Source organism: Rousettus aegyptiacus, unplaced genomic scaffold, assembly GCF_014176215.1.
Source record: "Rousettus aegyptiacus isolate mRouAeg1 unplaced genomic scaffold, mRouAeg1.p scaffold_m13_p_12, whole genome shotgun sequence".
Classification (NCBI taxonomy): Eukaryota; Metazoa; Chordata; class Mammalia; order Chiroptera; family Pteropodidae; genus Rousettus; species Rousettus aegyptiacus.
Genome location: NW_023416287.1, coordinates 9,262,214 through 9,281,734, shown reverse-complemented (window position 1 = coordinate 9,281,734; position 19,521 = coordinate 9,262,214). Strand labels below are relative to the sequence as shown.

At 51.3% G+C, this 19,521-nt stretch overlaps 1 protein-coding gene across 3 annotated transcripts in view; it reads right to left on the bottom strand.

Moving 5' to 3' along the window:
- SULF2 (sulfatase 2) overlaps positions 1-19,521 on the bottom strand; it is a 104,376-nt gene that overhangs the window by 75,980 nt on the left and 8,875 nt on the right. For all 3 annotated transcript variants that reach the window (XM_016143704.2, XM_016143707.2, XM_016143703.2), the window contains exon 2: positions 4,578-4,853. In XM_016143704.2, the coding sequence (XP_015999190.1) occupies positions 4,578-4,752 (175 nt within the window). In that variant the 5' untranslated portion in view covers positions 4,753-4,853. The remainder of the gene's footprint in view (positions 1-4,577; positions 4,854-19,521) is intronic.

The window sequence follows — 19,521 nt, the reverse complement described above, 5'->3', positions numbered from 1 at the left end:
GGTACTACCTGACCTTTAACACCTCTCTCAGAACTGCCCATCACCCTTTGTAACAAAGACATGACAGCCTCCGGGGAGGCAGCATCTCGCTGAAATGTAAAAACACCGCTGTTCTCATCATACTTGGTTTGGCAGTGACCTTTACCAAAGGCAATGGATACTAGTTTTTCCTTTACAGTCATAATTTAGAGCTTCCTTTTAAAATAATAGTTAAGTTTCAAAAAGTAAGTCCAGTTAAAGATAATTTCAAACAATGCAACCGACGGCACTGGGGTGCTGCGAATACTCTCTCGCTCCAGGCAAGGACCATGTCTAACTCGTCTTGGTGTCTCGGAGCCCGTCCAAGCGCCCGAGGTTCGCCAAGGGGTTGTCTCCATTGAATTAAGCCCACAAACTCCGGCAGAGCCTACTGACTGAAGGACACATGCAAACAAGACCTGGGCTTCCGTGTGCTTCTCCCTCATCTGCTTGGTAAAGACGGCCGGCCAAGACCCTGCTGGCCTCCAAGGGTCATCCGAACCCAGGGATCTGCCCAACGGCCTTGAAAATGTATTGATAACCGAGGCCACTTAATGACCGATATGCCCTGGGACCAGTTCCCTTGGGTGCTTGACATTTCTGAGTGACAACACAGGGAGCTGTTGTCAAACGCGTGTATGGAAAGGGAAAATGGACGCACTGTCCCCCTGCCCTTGCAATTAGGAAACAGGACCACGAGACCCCCTCTGTGCTGTATCCCACACCAATTCTCTCAACCAGGCCCTAATTAGGATGGACGGCTGTTCTCCACCCCGGGACTGGAAGAAAGCCTGGAATTATCTTAGTTGAGAAGTCTCCAGCCCCAAGAACTGTCGGAACTGCCGCACGGATGAGCAGAAAATAGCAGATGATAAATTTTTTAGGACCACCCTCTGTGCGCCAGTTGTCGCAGACTGTGAGATAATGTGCTGGCCTTTTTGGGAATATGCATTATTGATCTGGGTCTGTCTGGTGGTTTATAAAAAGCTCACCACCCCCCCCACCCCCCCACTGCCACCTTCCCATCCTTCACCTCCTGAAAAGAGGGCAGCCTCCTTCAAAAGCCAGTTCTGCCGTCTGTTGGCCTGGCTGGTGAGCGGAAGGCTGGTGAGTTATGCAAGTCATTGCTGTGGGGAGGGGGTGGCAGAGGCAAGAATGAGGGCTCTAAACCCACCACCTACCATATCTACTTCCTGGAATTTATCTTTCAGAAACACTGGTTTGAGTGTGCAAATATGCAAGTATGAAGACATTTCCGGCAACGATATTTGTACCAGTGAAAACTAACAAACACACTAACAGTCTAGAAATGACTCAACAGCTATCCCAGGAGACTGGTTGAGTAGAGCAGAGCAGTGGTTAAGACCATGGGCTCTGGCTTCAAATCGTGTTTAGCCATGTTACGGCGGTGTGACTCTGGACAAGTCACTTCACTTCTCTGTGCCTGAGTCTCTCCAGCTATAAAATGGAGAGAACGAATCTATGCACTTTAAGCCATGATTTTCTTGGCTCTTCTCTTCTGTCTACATCATACCCACAGCTCCTTTCCCTCTATTTGCATATCTGGTTGGTTTGAGAGTCACAGATGCAAACTTACAACCAGATTCTGACATGAGGCTTCGCTAGATCACATTGCTGCAGCAAAAATGTGCTGTTCCTAAGAATGGGAGCTCACTCACTCACCTTGGTTCAGGCTCCAAATCTGGGAGTCACCCCGGATGTGCCCCTTTTCCTTAACTGCCCCCTCCACCCCATCTCTCATTGTCTCAGCCCTTCCGTGTTTCCCCTGGTCCCAGCTTCCGTCGTCACCTGCCCAGTTGCTGTGCTGGCCTCTTAATGGGTGTCCCTGTCCCTGCTCTTGCTCTCTGAAATCCAATTTCGACATGACAGTCAGAAAGATGCTGTTGGAACCTAAGGCAGGTCACAGCCTCGCCTGCTCAAGGCCCCCCATCCATGTCCACCTCACCGAGAATACAACTCAAAACCCAGGCCCCGGCCACAAGGCCCCACACGACCTGACCCCAGTCCTCCTGGTCTCGTCTCTATTTACACCCCAGCTCCGTCCACTCCCCCTCATAGGCATTCTTTCGGTCCCAACCCACCGAGCTCATTTCTAACTCAGTATCTTTGCCTTTTCTGTTCTACCTAGAAAGGCCCTCCCCCAGTCCTCCAGTTCGCAGCACAGTACACTGCAGAGAGTGGATGCTTAATAAATATCTGTTGAATGCATGAATGAAAGCCCGGGGTGTCTTGAATTCCCAGGCAGGACTATGACCAAAATAGCTCAAGGGGCCCCACAAGGCAAGACCAAAGTGCCCTCAGGTCCAGGTGCTACCTGCAAGTGCTCTTTGCAAAATTCTGCCAGAAATGAAACTCATGCACCTATGACCGAGGTCTGTAGACTCCCCATGGTTATCAAACACGGCTTGTGCTGAACGGTGCCAGGGAGATAGGTATCATGTGTACAAAAGCTCTGGGCTCTGATTGCTTTGGCTGCAAATTCTTTTTGCACTGATAAAGTCCCTGAGAAAATCTATGCTTGTGATCATTAATACAAATCATTATAAGGAATGACTTAGATTTATATCAATCACCCTTTCTTGGCAGTGAACAGATTGATTCATGTTTTTAATAATGGATCCAAAAGGGGTGTAGATTTGCAGTTTATCACAATTTACATTGGGTTGCAAAGGCTTAGCCGGTAAACCTTTAAATTTATTGCTACCGATGATATTCCATTGTCTTTTGACAGTGGGCAGAGGCTAAAGGCCAACCCCTCCTCTAGTCAACTACTGGCATTCCTTATCACTACACCCAGGAGAGCCTCCAAAATCTGGCTCCACCCTCCCTCCCCAGTCTCATTTCCTATGTGCCTTTCCCAGGCTCCAGCCACAGCCATCTCTTCGGTCCTGCCTCAGGGCCTTTGCACATGCTACGCTCCCTGCTTGGAAGGAAGGCTTTTCCCCACATCTTCACAATACATGGTGGTACTGATGATGAGAAGAGAAATCTAAGTCACAGGAGAAGGAAAATGCACAAGGCCCATGTGCCATCCAGAACGGTGGCCATAAGCCACAAATGGCCACTGGGCATCTGAAAGGTGGCTAGTCTTAATTGATAAGTGCTCTAGGTATAAATGTGACAGATTTTGAAAACAATATTAACCATTTTTATATTGATTACATTTTGAGATAATAATTTGGATACACTGGGTTAAAGTATGTTAGTAAAATTAATTTCACCAGTTTCTTTTTACTTTTTTAAAAATGTAGCAACTACAAAATTTTAAATTACATAGTCATTTGCATTTGAGGCTGGCATTATAATTCTATAGGGCAGAGTTGGTGTTGGGTTTAATGTGGAGAAATGGAGCCCTTAACATCAGTAAATTCAAGGGGAAGGAGACACAAGATAAGGAGAAAGAAGGTTTATGCTGAGAGAGAGCCCCAAAGGTGAGCTGAAAATATAAGTGGAGTCTGAGCCCTGAGAGCAGAAGGTTCAAGCGAGAGACTCTGGAGGCCTCCCTCTTGGTGGTCACATCTATGGGGTCTTGTCTCATGCAAATAAAGACACTCGCGGCTTGTTGGGGGCAGGGCCCAGGGTCTTGCTTATAGAGCACGAGGAGTCAGGATGCTTTACACACAGTGAACCACGGATGTGGCCCAGGGGTGGCTTGTGCAGGTAATAAAAGGAAGGCGAGGAGGCCACGATCCCTCGGACGTAGCATCCGGGAGCCCTTGTCATGCCTGCCATCCGTGTAAATGAACCCGACCTTGGCAAGAGCCCATCTCACCTGCTCTACCTGGAGCACACAGTGATGTGAGGGGAGGAAGCTCAGGACCACAGGCACCGAGCTCATCCTCCTGAGGCACCATCTTTGTGAACTAGGTCAGGATACTGCCCATAGGGATGGCTTCCTGCTCCTGGATGTCACCAAGGAACGCTGAGTCCACCCACAGCTTGAGATTGGTGGAGCAGGGGCCCACACATGTATGTGTGTACGAGCTCACACGCACGCACAGTGTCGGCTCAAACATCACCCTCTGGCAGCCCCTCCCTGATTTCCAGTCCAAAGTAGCTCTGACCGCCACCCCATCCAGCACAGCTCCCTCCTCAATTTCAGTGGAGCATTTCTCCCTTCCTGAAATTATGTTACATGTGAATTTACAATCCTGCCGATCATCTCTCTCCCTCACTCCATGAAACTAGGCACTGTGTCTTTCTTACTTATTACGAAAGTTCCAGGCCCTAGAATATTGCCTGGCACATAGCCGGCATTCAACGGAAGTTGGATGAAAATAGGAATTGGTCTTAATGTGTCTTCTCCTTAAGACTTTGGAGAAATCTTCAAAGTGTTTTCTGCACCAGGGAAAGGCTGGAGACCCCTAACCTTGACCCGGCTGCAAATCCACAGGTGTGGGGCAACCCCTGTGACTTGGTTAAATCTATCGGAGGTAAATTCTACAGCTTGACATAAACATCTTGCATTGGGAGCCTTAGCCCCAGTGGATGGGCCCGGTGACCCTGGGCAGGTGCCACCTGCTCACTGGGGTGCTTACCGAGCTCGACGTCCTGGTCGTCCGTCAGCACCAGGATGATGTTGGGGCGGATGTTTTTGCGGTCCCTCTGAAACCTGCCTTTTAGGCGGTGGTGCGACAGGAACGCGGAACTGCCACCCAGCAGAGAGAGGACAGTCGCGGAGAGCAGGCACAGCAGGAGGCCGGGGCGTGCCATTTTCTGTTTTTGCTGATCTGTTGCTTCTTGCTGGAGGCAGGAGTCTGAGGCTGCGTCTCGTGGATCTGTTCCTTTGCCCTCTTCCCTCTCTGTTCACAGATCTAGAGGAGGAGGAAAAGAATCAGGTCAGTCTCTTTGCACAGGCCGCCTGTCTGCTGCCCGACTGCTCGGACTTGCACGTTTACTATGATGGCCTCTGGCACGAACGCTGACAGTCGCCCTCATCGGGGACAGTTACAGCAGAGCACACATCTAACTCGGCCAAAGAAAAGTATTCGCAGTTCATTCAGAGAACAGGCTGGTAGGAGAGCCTTCTGTGACCGCTTCTGCAGAGAGAGAATGCTCCCCTGGACCAGCGAGCCTGTGGATGTGTTGGTGGCAGATCGAGTCCCAAATCAGATAATCAGCCCGTCACTGAACCGTCCAAGCACTTCGACAGACAATTGACCCTCAGAGAAAGGACAGAAGCCCACTCTGAGGGATGTTTTGGATTCTCTCTTTTCTGCTGGCACCGTGGGGGGTGCAGAGGGGAGGCAGATGCAGTCCGGCTCCCAGACAGCATGTGACCCAGAGAGAGGGGTCTGGATGACAGGCCGGGATGGCATCTGCTTTTGGGCTACGCGACTCTTCACAGATTTCAGGCCCGGCTCCATCGCTCACCGGCTTTGGTTCCTTCCCCATCAATAATAAGCCAGTGGGGAACCTCAGTTTTCCTGTGAATAAAATGGGAACGATGGTCTAGTACAAGGACGCAGACCACAGGGCGCGTGTGGGCAGCTGTGCTGACAATAGAGCCCAGAGCTGGGCAAGTTATTCATACAAGTTTTAAGTTGCAAAATAAACAAAATGACATCAGAGACACTTGAGGGCTAAAAAGCTGAGGTAGAAGAACTGTCACATTCCACTGCGACCTCAGTCATCCCTCAGTCCCACCACAATCCCGGATCAGGTCAGGTCACGAGCAGTGGTGGGGGAGGGCAGGGGGGGGCGCGAATCTGGGCTCAGGCAGGTTTCGGCTCTTGCTCCGCTCTTTGCTTTCTGCGGTCATTTTTCCACTTCCTGAGGAAATGAGCCCTCGAGTCCTGTCCAGACATAGACTTTTGGTCTCATTTATTTACGATGAGAGAAAAGAAGAGAGTGTGAGTGAATAGACATGTTGAGAGGAAACCGTGCTCGTTAGAGGCAGGCTGAGTCACCTTCCCTGCGACCTTGAAGGAAGATGGGGAAGCCCGACCCCAAAGCGCAGGCTCAGGGAGCTCATCAGAGGCCCCGGCTTCCGCAGAGGGGGATGTGCTGCCTGCTTTGTGTCTCCTGGCGACTGCGACAGCCACCTACGGGGTCTCCCTGCTTCTCCCACACTTGTCCCCCACTCTGTTCTCCCTAGGGAATTGCCTAAAATTCAAATCAGATCATATCACTCAAAGAGGTGCTAAGGGTACAAAATCGAAGGGCGCTCACTCCAGGTTGTCGAGTGCAAGGAGCTCATCTCGCCTTAGTCCCAGTTCCGTCCCTTGCCTGCTCAGACCCTTCCCTGGCTTCTCACGGCTCAGGGACTGAAATGCAAACTCACTACAAGTGCCACCAGGCCCACGTGATCCGGCCTCTGCCCGCTTCTCCCAATTCCTCTCCATTGCTCTCCAGCCCCAGCAGCTTCTTTCTGCTGCTTGGACAAGCCAAGCTGGCTCCTGCCCCAGGGTCTTTGCACTTGCTCTTCCTTACACCTGGAAGACTCCCTAGATCTTTTATGATGGGCTTATTCTCCTCTGTCAAGTCTTGGCACAAATGTCACTTCCTCGGAGAGGCTGCACTGACTGCCTGTCTTCAGGTGGTGCCCCTATCCGAGGCACTCTCTGTATTTAATAACCTATTTTACCGCACTCATAATACCTGCAATCGTCGTATTTGTTGCCTAGTTCTCCCCCACTGGAGAGTCAGCTCCATCAGGGCAGAGGCCGGGTTCGTGTTACTCATAGCTCCGCCCTTAGCACCTAGGACCATGCCTGGCACACAGTAGGTGCCAAATGCATATTCAGATAGATAAAGGAGTGGAAGTTTTGTTAACGTTTCTGAGCTCAGCACAGTGCGGGACGGGAGGCTTGACGGGGCCACACCATAACCTGGGTCTGGAGGCCCAGAGACCTTTGTGAGCGACGCCCTCCCCATCACTCTGCCTGGGTCACCAAGGAGGAGCTGGCCACTCTGAGTTTTCTGGGCATACTGTGATTGAAAAGATGCCAGGTCAGGCCCAGGGGTGAATGGCTCTGTGTCTCCCCACCATCTACTCTCCACCCTGCTGCTGCTCCAGGAGGCAACACTCTGCAGACTGGTTTCTGGCTTCCAGCTGGTCTCACCAGGACAAGCCCCGCTGTGAGGCTGCAGGGCAGGGAGCGGCAGGCCATCGGAGGGCCCACTCACTCTCCTCCGCTCCCTCTCCTGCATGCGGTGGCTCCTAGGCCTTTGTCTTCCTTTTCTGGCCAGAGCGCCAGCTGGAGCCCCTCCTGGCTCTAGCTTTCCTTCAGATCTGGGGTACCTCTCCCCTTCTCCTTCAAGCTTGGGGAGCCATGGCTCCTCTCCCTTGCTAGTTCCTGGTTGCTGCATCATTCCTTGTCTGCTCCCTCTCCCCTGCCCCGCCTCTGAAAACAGTATCTTCAGTGGCCTCTCCCTCAGGGAGGCTGGGAGCAGGAGCAGACTCCATGCAGGGCTTCAGACAGGACATCGGCGCAGAGACTCACATCATCAGGGGAGCTGACTGGGAACCCTGAGTTTCACTGGGAAGCAAGCAACGACTTCATCCCCACACCCTCATCTGCTCAAGCACACACCTCTCGGCAGCCAGAGTCCCTCATCTCCTGTGTGTTGGGCACCTGCTTTGTGCCCCATCGTGTGATGGTTAAGACACGGACTCTGGAGTTACGTGCTGGGTGACCCGAGCAAGTAACTTAACAGCTCTGTGCCTCAGTTTCCTCATCTATCGAATGGGTGTAAGGGGTTAACGAGTTAATATGGAGTGTGAAAAAGAAAATTTTATATCCAAGGGTAAATGGAAAATAAGCAAACGTTCCCTGTAGAACCACGAATAAAGTCAAAGAAAACAGGCACAGTGTTACGTAGTCTCACAGTGTCTAGTGCACGTTGAAGGCTCTAAACTCAGCCCCCTGTACTCGTCTGTTTTTGAACTTGCATTTCTTTTTAAGAGAGATTAGCAGGTGTTAAAGGAGTCAAAGCATTTTAGCACCATCTCTGCTGGAGGTAACGGGGAGGCTTCAGAGGGGTGAAAAGGCAACGTGTTCTGGCCATCTAATGGGTCCGTGAATTACCCCAGATTATTGGTCCATGTATCCCCTTGAGAAACCTACCAGGATGCTTTGCACTTTGCACTCAAACTGACATACCAACCAAGCCCACTAAAATGCACGTTCGTGTTCCTTCGCTAGACGTCGAGGGATAAAATAATATCCAGAGCACCTCCAAGGAACGCCCTACAACCAGCAACGATCTTACACTGGAAGTAACAACAGCAAATGCTCATCGAGCTTGCCAAGCTCCAGTCCCTGCTCTAAGCATTTCATACACAAGTCGTTTAATCCGCATATCTGCCCATCAGTATTACACCCACTTTATGGATGAGGTACCCGAGGCCTAGAGAGTTAAAAACCCTTCGTCATGATCACATGGCTCAATCACTGGCAGAGTCGGGGTTCAAACCGAGTCGAGTCTAGCCCCAGCCAGCCTGCTCGACCAGGACCTCCTAGACGCAGATTTCCAGGCAAGCTCCTAAGAGCTTCCCAGCCTCGGTTTCCTTGTTTGCCAAATGATGCAGTAGGCAGCCAGGTGCCCTTCCAGTGCCTTGTTGGACCTGGGCCTGTGATGTGGTGGGCCAGGGGAGCTGAGGGTTGCAGCCTGGATTGGGAGCCCTGGGCCAGATGGTGGGCGGAGCTGGGGCACGCGGTCAGCCGGACTCTGTTCCTGGCACCTGCACGGGTCTTCTTAGCACTCCCCACCCCATCCTGGGCGGCTATACCTGCCAGCCGGGATGCTGCTCCTCCGGGTGGAAGTCAAAGCTCTGTAACCAGACACTGGAGAATAACAGGAGCTAATTATTTCATCAGATCAAGTCATCGGTAGGTCGATTTTTGATGAATTCCCTCGGCTCCGACTTCCCTTGGCCTTGGGCCAGCCTCTCTCCGGATGCCGAAGAAATCAATTAAAAATGACACAAGGGACTGTGCCATTTTTTTTTTCCTTCTTGGTAAAAGATACAAAGTGGCTGAACTGAGAGAGGATCTGGTGAATCCATGTGGCAGCAGGTGACCTACGTTCTGTCCGTCCCACGGTCACACATCTCATCCCACCAGCACATTGCAAGGAGCCACCCTCCTCCTTCTTTGTCCTGTGTCTTCTCACAGACCTTCCTCCCAGACCAGGATGACAACTCTGGAAACGTCTAATGTCCTACGTGGTCAGAAACATCACAGATCTGCAGAGAGGAGCAGGTCTCAGGGTGACCCATGACTCCCGGCCCTATACACCATGACTTCGGAGAAACACCTGGGGCCTTGCCCATGCCTGTCCAGAAAGACCCAGAAGGCTGTTTTCCTCTGAGGATTCCCAAATCCAACATGAATAGCTGAGAGGGGTTTGGCAATGATCAAGCAGCTGAGGAGGTGGCAGAGGGAGCAGCAGCCAGAAGCAGAACGAGGCACTGACCAGATGGGAGAACTTTCATGAAAGGTGGGGAGAAAGGAAATTTTGAGGTGTGCAGAGATGCCTTGTGTGCTGGGGCCAGAGCCTCTGCAACAGACTGGGGGACCTTCCAAGGGAGTCCAAAGAAGCTGGCCACTTTGTCTTCCTTTACTCTACCAATGTTTAGTTAGCACCTACTATGTGTGAAGCACAGCGTTAGGTGGTAGGATAATCCTGCCTGGATTATAAGTCTTCTAACTGGCTTCCCTGCTTCTACCCTGACCTTCTATCGAGCAGCCAGAAGGATTCTATTAGAAAAGGCTGCCTTCTTGCCCTGAGAAGCCTTCAAAGGCTCCCATCTTATGTAAATAAATTCCAAAAGCCTCCAAAGGGCTTACAAGACTCTACACATTTGGCTCTAATACCTCTATAACCTCATTACCTTACACTTTTCCCCTTGTCCACTTGGCACTAGCCACATAGCCTCCACACTGACCCTCAAACAGGCCACCCCGTGGCCTTTGCACTTGCTGTTCTTGCTGAAGCCTTCCTCCGGATCTCTTCCTGACCCCTTTCTCATCTTCTCGAGATTAAAATTGAAATCTCTTACCTCCCCAGTAGCACTTACCACTTCTGACTAGATATTTTTTCTTTCTTTCTTTGTGGGTTTCCCAAACTGGACCGTCGGCTCCCTGCGGGCATGGATTTTTATCAGCTTTGTTCACATCTGTATTCCCAACACCTAAAACGGTGCTTGAGACATAGCAGACACTCAAAATATTTACTGACTTACCAAATCATTTCTTCCCTCCTGGCAACAGTACCCCAGTTGTGGAGGGGGCACTGCTGCTCCCTTATTCTGATTATGCGCCATTTGAATGTAGGGTGGAACATGTGACTCAGGTGGAGCCAATGGGCACATTCCATCTCTGCAGCTCCAGTGATTGGCTCAGAGATAGACATGTGACCCGGGCCTGGCCAATGAGAAGGAAGGGAGTTGTAGGGTAGGTTGCTGGGTGTTGAGAAGGCATGAGCCCATCCTGGCTACCAATTGGAGCCTGAAAGAGGATGCTGGTGACACTGGGCTGAACCACCTTGCACTCTGTGGTCAAAAACTCAAACAAGTGTCCCTTGTCAGCTAAGCTGGCCTGAGGCTGTTACTTGCAACAGGAAGCACCCAGATCAACATAATGAACACACAAAAATAGTGATGAAGAATAACTAAAACTTACAGTGTGCTTATCTCAGTTCTAAACACTTTCCCTGTGTTAACTCATGTCACCCTTATAACATCATCATGAGTTAGGATGTCCCATCTGCAGAGGAGGAAGCTGAGGCAAAGAGAGGTTCAAGAACTTGCTGGAGGTCACACCACGTGCTAAATAGTATCCCCTTGACCCACATCGATGGGTTCTGTGCCCTCTGGCTCCTGGTAGGGTTTGGCTCAGGAATAGCAGCAGGGGAAGAAAGGGTGGGAGGAGACAGAAGTTTGGGTACTTCCCAGGTACCCTTCCTGCCCTGTTACTGAGAAGTGACCACATGCCTCTATTGCTTCACTGAGGGCCACAGCTCCCGTGGGCGGCCCTCTCCAGGTCCCAGCACGCGCTCCCCGCCTTCCCCGGCCCCAGGGATCTGTGTTACTCATTTTCTTATGCTCTGCTCATGCCTTTGTTGGAGGGCGCTATCGACACAGCAAGCAGACAGCACAGCTGAGACTTGCACCCAGACGTTCTGATGCCAGAGCCCTCTTTTGACTCCTAAGGTCACATGAAAAACGATGAATGATACAAGAGGCTGAGGTTAAGTGTGTTGCAAACAGGAAAAAGGAGGGAGAAGCTGCTGGCCTGGAGGGATTCAGGGAGGGCTGCCTGGAGGAGTCATTATAAAGTTTGATAAGCTTAACTGGAACAAAGTTCTGAAGAGCTCACAGGATTTGGGTAGACCCTGAAGAAGGGGGTGTAGGACAGGGTGTTTTAGGCAGGGGAAACAGCTTGAGAGAACGGCAGACAAAGCAGGAGTGGTGGAAATGTGTGGTCCCGAACTTAACAAGCCCAGAAGTTGTCTAGACAGGGAATGACACACACACGTCTGTTAAACCTTATGCTTCCCTGGAGTCGCCCTTCTTGGCCATAGGATTTTTCTAGCCTTGTCTCTTCCTCTTCAGGGCTGTCAAAGAAAGGACAGGAGCTCCCTAAAGGTCACAGACTCTCCCTGTCTCCTCTACCTAGGTCCAGGCCATCTGGTGGCTCTCTGTGCCTGTTCTTGGAATTCCAGTTGGAGGAAGAGAACCAAGACAGCTCTCAAGAGCAGGACGGGGACAAGAAAAGCGTCCTTCAGAGGTAGGAGGGTAAGATCAGGTTTCAAGACAAAAGCTCAGGATCTGGAAAGGAAATTAAGGCATAAAGAGAAGGGCTTAAGAACCCTGTAGCTCGCATTACTATCCATGCAATGAGAAATTCTCGAAGGCCCACTATGTGCCAGGCACAGTTCTTGGCACTGTAGCTCAAACAGTGGGGAAAAAAAGTCCCTGCCCTCATGGAGCTGAGATTCTAAGGAGTCCACATGTCCAAAGCTGGGAGCTGAAAGACTCCAGCTAAAGGTGAAATTGATTGGAAGTATTGGTAAACCATAGGTAAACTGTTAGACTGGGGCCATGAAATATAGCTAGAGCTTGAAGAAAGTTTAGAAACAATATATTCAATGTCTTGGGAAGCTGAGCATCACAAGGTTTTGCATTGTCAAGTGAGTGGGTGACTGAGAAGCCATATAATTCACATGCTCAAATATCTGAGCATCTGCTACATGCCAGGTCCTGTTCATGACCAGTGAAGAAAACCAGACACAAATTTCTGTTCTCATGAAGCTGACAAAGAGAGTGGAGAAAGGCAAGCACATCGACAGGTAAATGCTAGGGAGAAAATGCAGTAGGGACCAGGCTGGAGGAGCGGTCTGGATGGCAACTGGAGCCAGATTGCTTGAGTTCAAATCTTGGCCTCACGCCTTACTAGCTGTTGGGCAAGTAACTTAAACTCTTGTGGCTTCGGTATTTTAATCTGTAAAGTGGCACAATAGCACCGTTAAGAGTTGTGAGGATGAAACTGCTTAATACCTGTTAAAACTTTACAACAGAGCTGTATACAGTAATCACCCAATAAATGTTGGCTAGTGTTATTCGTTGGGTTCGAGCCACCCAGCATTCTCTCACTCTACTTTCTACAACGGTGCCCAGTTTTCATCTGGGAATCCTCTTCTCCCTGATCCTTGGCCACTAAGGTTTAAATTAGGCCCCAGCTCCAAGGCTCAAAGTCTAGACCAAGAGACCCATACTTGAACCGATCAGGGCCTTCCAATCTCCCTGCCTCAGGGACTGGCCAAACAGAGTAATCCAGGCATGTTGGCCTGACTCATTAGGAAGAGGCTAACTCTAAATGGCTAACTCATTCCACGCCTTTCTAGCATGAGGACAAGGGAAGACTCTGAGGCCGTCTTGCCACATGTGGAGTTGGAATGAAGCCAACACATAGGTGAGAACAGCTGCAGAATGGAACGTACTGGGTCTGGACAACATTTGAGACCTGGAGGAGGAAGATTTACCTCTGGGTCCTTTATTCATTTCTTTGCATCAGTAGGTTCTTCTACAACCTTCAATTACTTTGAGCTGTATTTTTTTTTTTTTTTTGGTCAACTTTCTCAAAACTTTGACTCTTTAGGGATATGAATCATATTCTTTTTTCTTTAGGTCACCCCGAGTTGCTTTCCCTGTCACTTACAACCTAATGAGCCCCAATGGTAGAACAAGCAGGAGGCAGTGTGGCCTTAGGTGGAACCCCAGCCCCTAGCTGTCCCTCTGCATAGAGAGACCTGACAACGCAGCCTGCCAGTCCTCAGCCTGGGCTAATGCCCAACTCTCGGCCTTATTGAAAGCAAACTTCCCTCATTCTCATTTGTCAACTGATTAAAGAAAGGTGGTGAGGAAAAGTGGAAGGACTGTGAGCGTGGGAATCACGACTTTGGCCTCAGTTTCCTCACCTGCCAAGAAAGAGAGACTATTATTCTCTGGACATGGCCGCGAAGTCTGGGGTGGAGGGAGTCTGACGGGTGGACAGGGAGCCTCCCTGCCTGCAGCAGGGCTCCCGTTACCCCCGGCCTCGATCCCAGCTTTGTTCTCAGAGCACAGAGCACTCTTCATGGCTCGCAATTCCTTTAAGCTGTGTGTGTGTGCGCGCGCGCGAGCGAGAGCGAGAGAGAGAGAGAGAGAGAGAAAGAGAGAGAGAGAGAGAGAATATGAATGAATCTTTCCCACTGGAAGCTCCACACGGGTAGAGACTGTTTCTAATCCCAGAGCCCCTGGCACGGCCTGGGTCCTCCTTCTTCCAGTGAGTTAAATATTTACTGAGCATCTGCAATGCACAGGCCCTGTTCTATGTATTGGGGATCCAGAAATGACAATCTCTCATGGGTCAGATAACCAAATAAATCGCAGGCGCATGAGGTGGTGAGTCCTAAGGAGATGACACAGAAGAGGGAGGTTGGAAGTGCTGGTGAAGCGAAGGCTGCGATTTTAAATGGGGCGGGGGGGGAGGGGTCAGTAAAGGCCTCTCTGGGAGAGGATCCTGGGGCGGAGCCCTGAAGGAGGTAAAGGGATGTGCCTGGGGGACATTTAAAGAACAGTGTTCCAGGCACAGGGGAAAGCGAGTGCAAATGTCCTGGGGTAGAAACGTGCCTGGGTGTTTGAGGAACATAAAGCAGGCAAGGGCGGCGGACGTGGCGCTGGCTAACGTTTAGAGTTAGAGGGGCACCGGGGCTCCAGCCCGAGTGCTGAGGCTGGATGTTTGTTTGAACAGGATCCTCCTGCCCCGGTGAGAACAGGCTGTGCCGCAGGCTGCGAGGGTGGGTGCAGCGAGATGACTGTCGCGGGCAGGGCTCAGACCAGCGTGCGGGTGGTGAGGGGGTGGGGGGGGAGAGTCTGGATGTTGCTCAGTGACTGAGTGAGTGAATGGAAGGAGGATGACACACGCCCAGCGCGCCAGTTACTATTTCTGTATAACATTTACCTCTTTTTTATGCTCAGGGACGCATGATCAGGAATCCAAACAGGACATAGCAGGAATGTTCTGGTCTCCGTAATGTCTGAGGCCACAGCTGAAAAGACTCTAGAACTGGGGACCTAAATCCCTTGGTGGCTGCTGCTGGCAGTTGACTGGGACCTTAGAGGGGCCTCTCCATATGGCCTGGGCTTCCTTGCATCAATGGTGGCCTCAGGGGGGGTGTCCGATTTCTGACACAGCAGCTTAGGGCTCCAAAAGCAAGTGTCCCAGAGGTCGAAGCAGTGCTGCCTCCCCTTTCCCATCGAGCCTCAGGGGTCCCCCACCATCACTTCTGACATTCACAAGCCTGGCTAGACTCAAGGATGGGATAGGGACCCCACCTCTCAATGGGTTATTGTCCAGGTCGCACTGGAATTGAGGATGTGGGGTATCTGTGGCCGTCCTGGAAAACACAGCGGGCCCTGCCAAGTCACGGGAGCCTGGCCCAGCAGAGGTGAGAGGCTGAGGGCCTCTCCCCTGCACGCGTCACCCCTCCTAGGAAGTGAAACTCCATCGGCATCACTTTCAGCCTGTCTGCGTCTGCCAAACTTGAGTTTGTGCCCGTGCCCATTTCAAAGATTCCCGAGCCTCGGGAAGCCTGGGGTGGCCTGGAGGCAGCCCCAACCTCACTCCTCCTTCTCATCTGATCCCACTGGGTTCGATCAATGGGGCTGGTGCCCAGGGTTCTGAAGGGAGGAGAAGAGGCACAGGGAAGGGCCCTGGACGTGACCGTGACAGCGGCAGCAACTGCCACCCTTCCCTTCTGGGAATGAGTTTCCCCATCATATTTGCACGGAAAACATTTTTATATACTCAAACCAAACACAACTTCCCCTTTCTTGTTTTTAAGTAGAAAGGAAGCCACCTAATAAAACCAAACAGAAGTGAATATCTGATTTGCGGGAACCAGCATTAACTTCCCCCAGCCCTTCCAGGCTGGTGCAAGAAATGACGCCCTTGGGTTCCACCCCTCAGCTCTGCAAGCTCAGGGCCACTGTGGGCATGGAAGCTGTCCAAGATGCAAGGCTGCTGTCCCCAGTCTCATCAGGTGGTCTCTGGCTTGTAGGAGACTTAAACTAGGGGCGCTAGGCTATGGCCCCAGGGCCAGGTTGGGGCAGTAACCAGGCGCAGCTGGGCAGGAGAGGTGCCAACAGTTCCCAATGTGCTAGGACTCTGCCGGAGACAATACAGCTTCTCTGCCAGGTGCAGAATCAACAGCTGGAACGTTACAGGCAGCTCCCGGGAAGTTTCCCATAGCTGGTACGAAGCAAACGGCCCGCTCTGAAAGGTGTGACATCACTGACCCTTGCCCCAGGTACCCCATCTGTATGTCAAGGTCTCAGAAGTCCTGCTTGTCCGCTGTGCTCTTGTTGGTAGCAGATAAATCTGAACTTATTTACAGAGGAAGGTCTCTCCCTCCATGGGGAATGCGTACCACTTCCCTTATAACCAGGGTCTCTCATCTTGGGCACCACTGACGTTTGGGGCCAGGTCATTCTTTGCTGTGTGGGTCACCCTGTGCACTGTAGAACATTTAGCAGCATCCCTGGCTTCTACCCATTAGATGCAAGTAGCACCCACACCAACTGTGGCAATCGAAATGTCTCCGGGCATTGCCAAATGTCCCCCGGTGGGCAAAACGGTCCCCACGTGAGAACCACTGCCACACACGGATAGCAACACTAAGAAACAAAGGCGCAGTGACTCTGTGGTTCTTTCTTGTTTGCCGAGGGCACTGAGCTTTTCCTCACAGGGGAGCAGGCCCCCTTGATGTCAGAGGGCTCTAAAGAGAACAGAAAAGGAGATGCCCTGCTCGATGAGATTCGACGTCATTTATAGCCTGTACGTGGACCCCCCCAGAACGAGGACCTCTGGTTCCCACCCAGAGCCATCCTTTGATCCACACAATGGACTGGGTTGATGGAACATGGCGGGCTGGCCCAAGGCCTGGGTTCACAAGTCATCTGGATGTTGTCTGGTCACCTTTAGAGAGAGACACCTGTCTGCACTGGCTTTTCTCTAAAGTGGAAACTCAAATGCCGATAGGCCCAGGCGGGAGAATTAAGTGGGTGATGTGGCCTGGATTTAGGGGCACAGGGAGGGGCAGGGCCTGGGCCATGCTGGAGACGCTGCTTCCAAAGTAAAAACATTTGACACATTTGAAACACTGAACAGGCCAAACAAAGCCCCTCTGGAGAATGGCTGGGGGCCCGTTTGCAACCCCTCTAAGCTTTTCTGATCTTTTCTGAGCATCTTCTGTGCCAGGTGCTGTGCAGAACGCTGGTTAATAGCAGTGGACACGAGGCAGGCCAGGTCTCTGCCCTCGAGGGGCTGACAGTCTGGCGGGGGAGACAGGTAATTAATGAATTAAGATGAATTTCAGATTTTAAGAGCTTTGAAGGGAATTATCAGGTGACAGGATAGACAGTAAATCAGGGGAGGCATCTAGGAGGAGATGTTTGAGCCAAGACCAGAGGTGGGCGAAATGCCTTCTAAGCAAAGGAAATAGCAAATGCAAAGGCCCTGTGGTCGAGAATGAGCTTGGTCCATCTGAAGAACAGAAGACCAGTATGGCAAAAGCAGGGAGCAGGAGCGGCAACCTGGCACAGGTGAGGCCGGACTTCACCTTTCCCAGCCCATGCCTGCCAGGTAGGCCACACCTACTGCCCTTTCTGGGTGTTTAAGGGAAGTGGGAATCAGATACAGAAATTCCCACGTCTGTTCTTTGTTCTTTTGTCTTAGCTGAGGACAAAAGCCTCCCTGGCAGCAAGTTACAAAGTTATTTCTGCAAAAGGCCTTTGGCCAAAAGCAATAAAGCTGGACCTGCAGAGTCATTATTCATGCCTAACTGTGGGCCGGTTCTCAGTGCATCCGCCAGGGCTGATCATTCCAGTCACACCTCACCTCCCCATTTTGAACCCCACACTTTCTCAATACTGTTTCCCCCCACAGAACGAGTATTTATGTTTCCAGAGATTGTAGTTTCCTTTGAGAAAAACATAAAAGGCGATTTTGAGTAGCCGGTATGAATAATCCAATTATTTCTTTCTTTCCGCCCAATCCACCGCCATGTGCACCATCCTCGCCCGTCATGCCCCTGCTATTAGCAGATAGCGTCTCATTAGCTCACCTTGGAAATGGTCTGACGCTTACAATTATTTGAGAAGCTTGTACTCATGGGCGGGAGAGGGAGTCAGAAGCTACTTCTACCAAATAACCCGCTAAATTTAGAGATGCGAGTCGAGAGAATTTGGAGTGACAGGTCGGTTTCCAACCCTGGCATGCTGCGCGATCTAATTAGCAGCTGGAAATAGACCATCAAGTGGGAGGGAAGCCGTGGGTCAGAGGCGCTCTTCGAGCTCAGATCGGTGTCTCCGATGGGCGGTCTCCTCGCCAGGGGAGGACTCACCGGGTGGCGCCAGGTGTACAGGTGTACAGCGGCTGGGGGAAGGGACTGAGAGGGGCTGCCTGCGTCCATGGGGGGGCGGGGTCTGGGGAGGTGGGAGCGCACTTACTTACATTGCTGGCGGTTTCCTCATTACCATGCACGTTCTCCCTTGCATCTGTCAGCTCAAATCACCTCCATTTTGGGGGTGAGCATGCTGAGGCGTGGCAGGGATTCTAGGAGCTGGCTTTGCCCCATCAAGTGAAGAGGGCTCCCAGACCTCCAGCAGTGCCCGAGCTATGGAGCCCCTGTCCTGGAAGAGCTGCTCCACAGATTTGGGCTTCCATCCTCCATTCACTCATTTCAAAATGTTCACTATTCATCCTTGAGTGCAGTCACTTCTTCAGAGGTTTCTAAGTCTTTGTCTTTCTAGCATCTGGTCCCCTTCTTCTGACCCTACTTTCAAGGATTCTCTCTTCCCTGACAAGATGCCCTACCAGCTCCTGCCATGTGACCAACAGGTGATCATGTGACCAAAGTTGGCCAACCAGACTCTCTCACTGGACCCTTAACTTTCAAATGGAGTGTTAAGGACAGAAGGAAAAATCAGGGGTGCATTGGTCCCACTGAAACCTCTCCTCCAGAAAGGGCTGCCAACAACTCCTGCTCTGAGGTCCCCAGAACTTCCTAAGCTGAAGCCTTAAGAAGGCCTGGCAGCTTTCATTTCATTATTGGAAGTCAGGCTACCCTGAGCCCCTCACACTGTGAGGAAGCCCAAGCAGCTGTGGGGAGAGGCCATGTGGAAGAGAACAGAGCCATTTAGCTAACGGCCCACAAAGCTCCCGTCTTGTGACCAGCACTGTTGGCCGGCCATTTGAGTGGAGCCACTTTGGACCTTCTGGTGGATGTCACATGAAGAAGAACCCCCTGGCAATCGCAGAACTGTCAGAAATAGATTGTTGTTGCTTCAGGTCATGGAGTTGGGGGGCGATGAGTTGCATGTCAGAAACACAGCCAAAGAACCCTGAATGACACTGATTAGAGCCCGTTTCCCGTGATGAGACAAGATTTTTGGTCTCCTAGGGCCGATGGCTTTAATCAGATGAACACTGAGAAGGGAACATTCATTCAATCAGTGATTCGAATACCCACCAAGCTAAGCATTGATGGGACAATGACGAACAAGCTTAAGGACCGCCGGTTCCAGCAGGGCCATTACACCTAGTGCCTCAGTTTCTTCAATTACGAAATAATAGGCCCTGCTTTAAAGGGCTGTTGTGATGATTAAACGCTGGACGACAAATAAAGTCAATGATATCAGGCTTTATTATCGTCATAAACAGAGTTGCAGTAAATTGTCCCTAGAAGTGTGGCCATTTGGTGTGCACGAAGCATTGTAGCCGGGGACGAACCCCACTGCCTACGTGCTCCAGGCCGGGGACACACGTGAGTGAAGTGGGCCCAGTGAGAGGAAAACCCACACGTGTCCCTTTCTCGCCAGCTCTCACTCAACTGCTTTGGATAGAGGCTGAGAACAGAGGAATATTGTTCCACAACGAGAAGAACAGAGGGCAAGTGCGAAGATAAATGGGCAAATGGACTTGGCTACGGCCT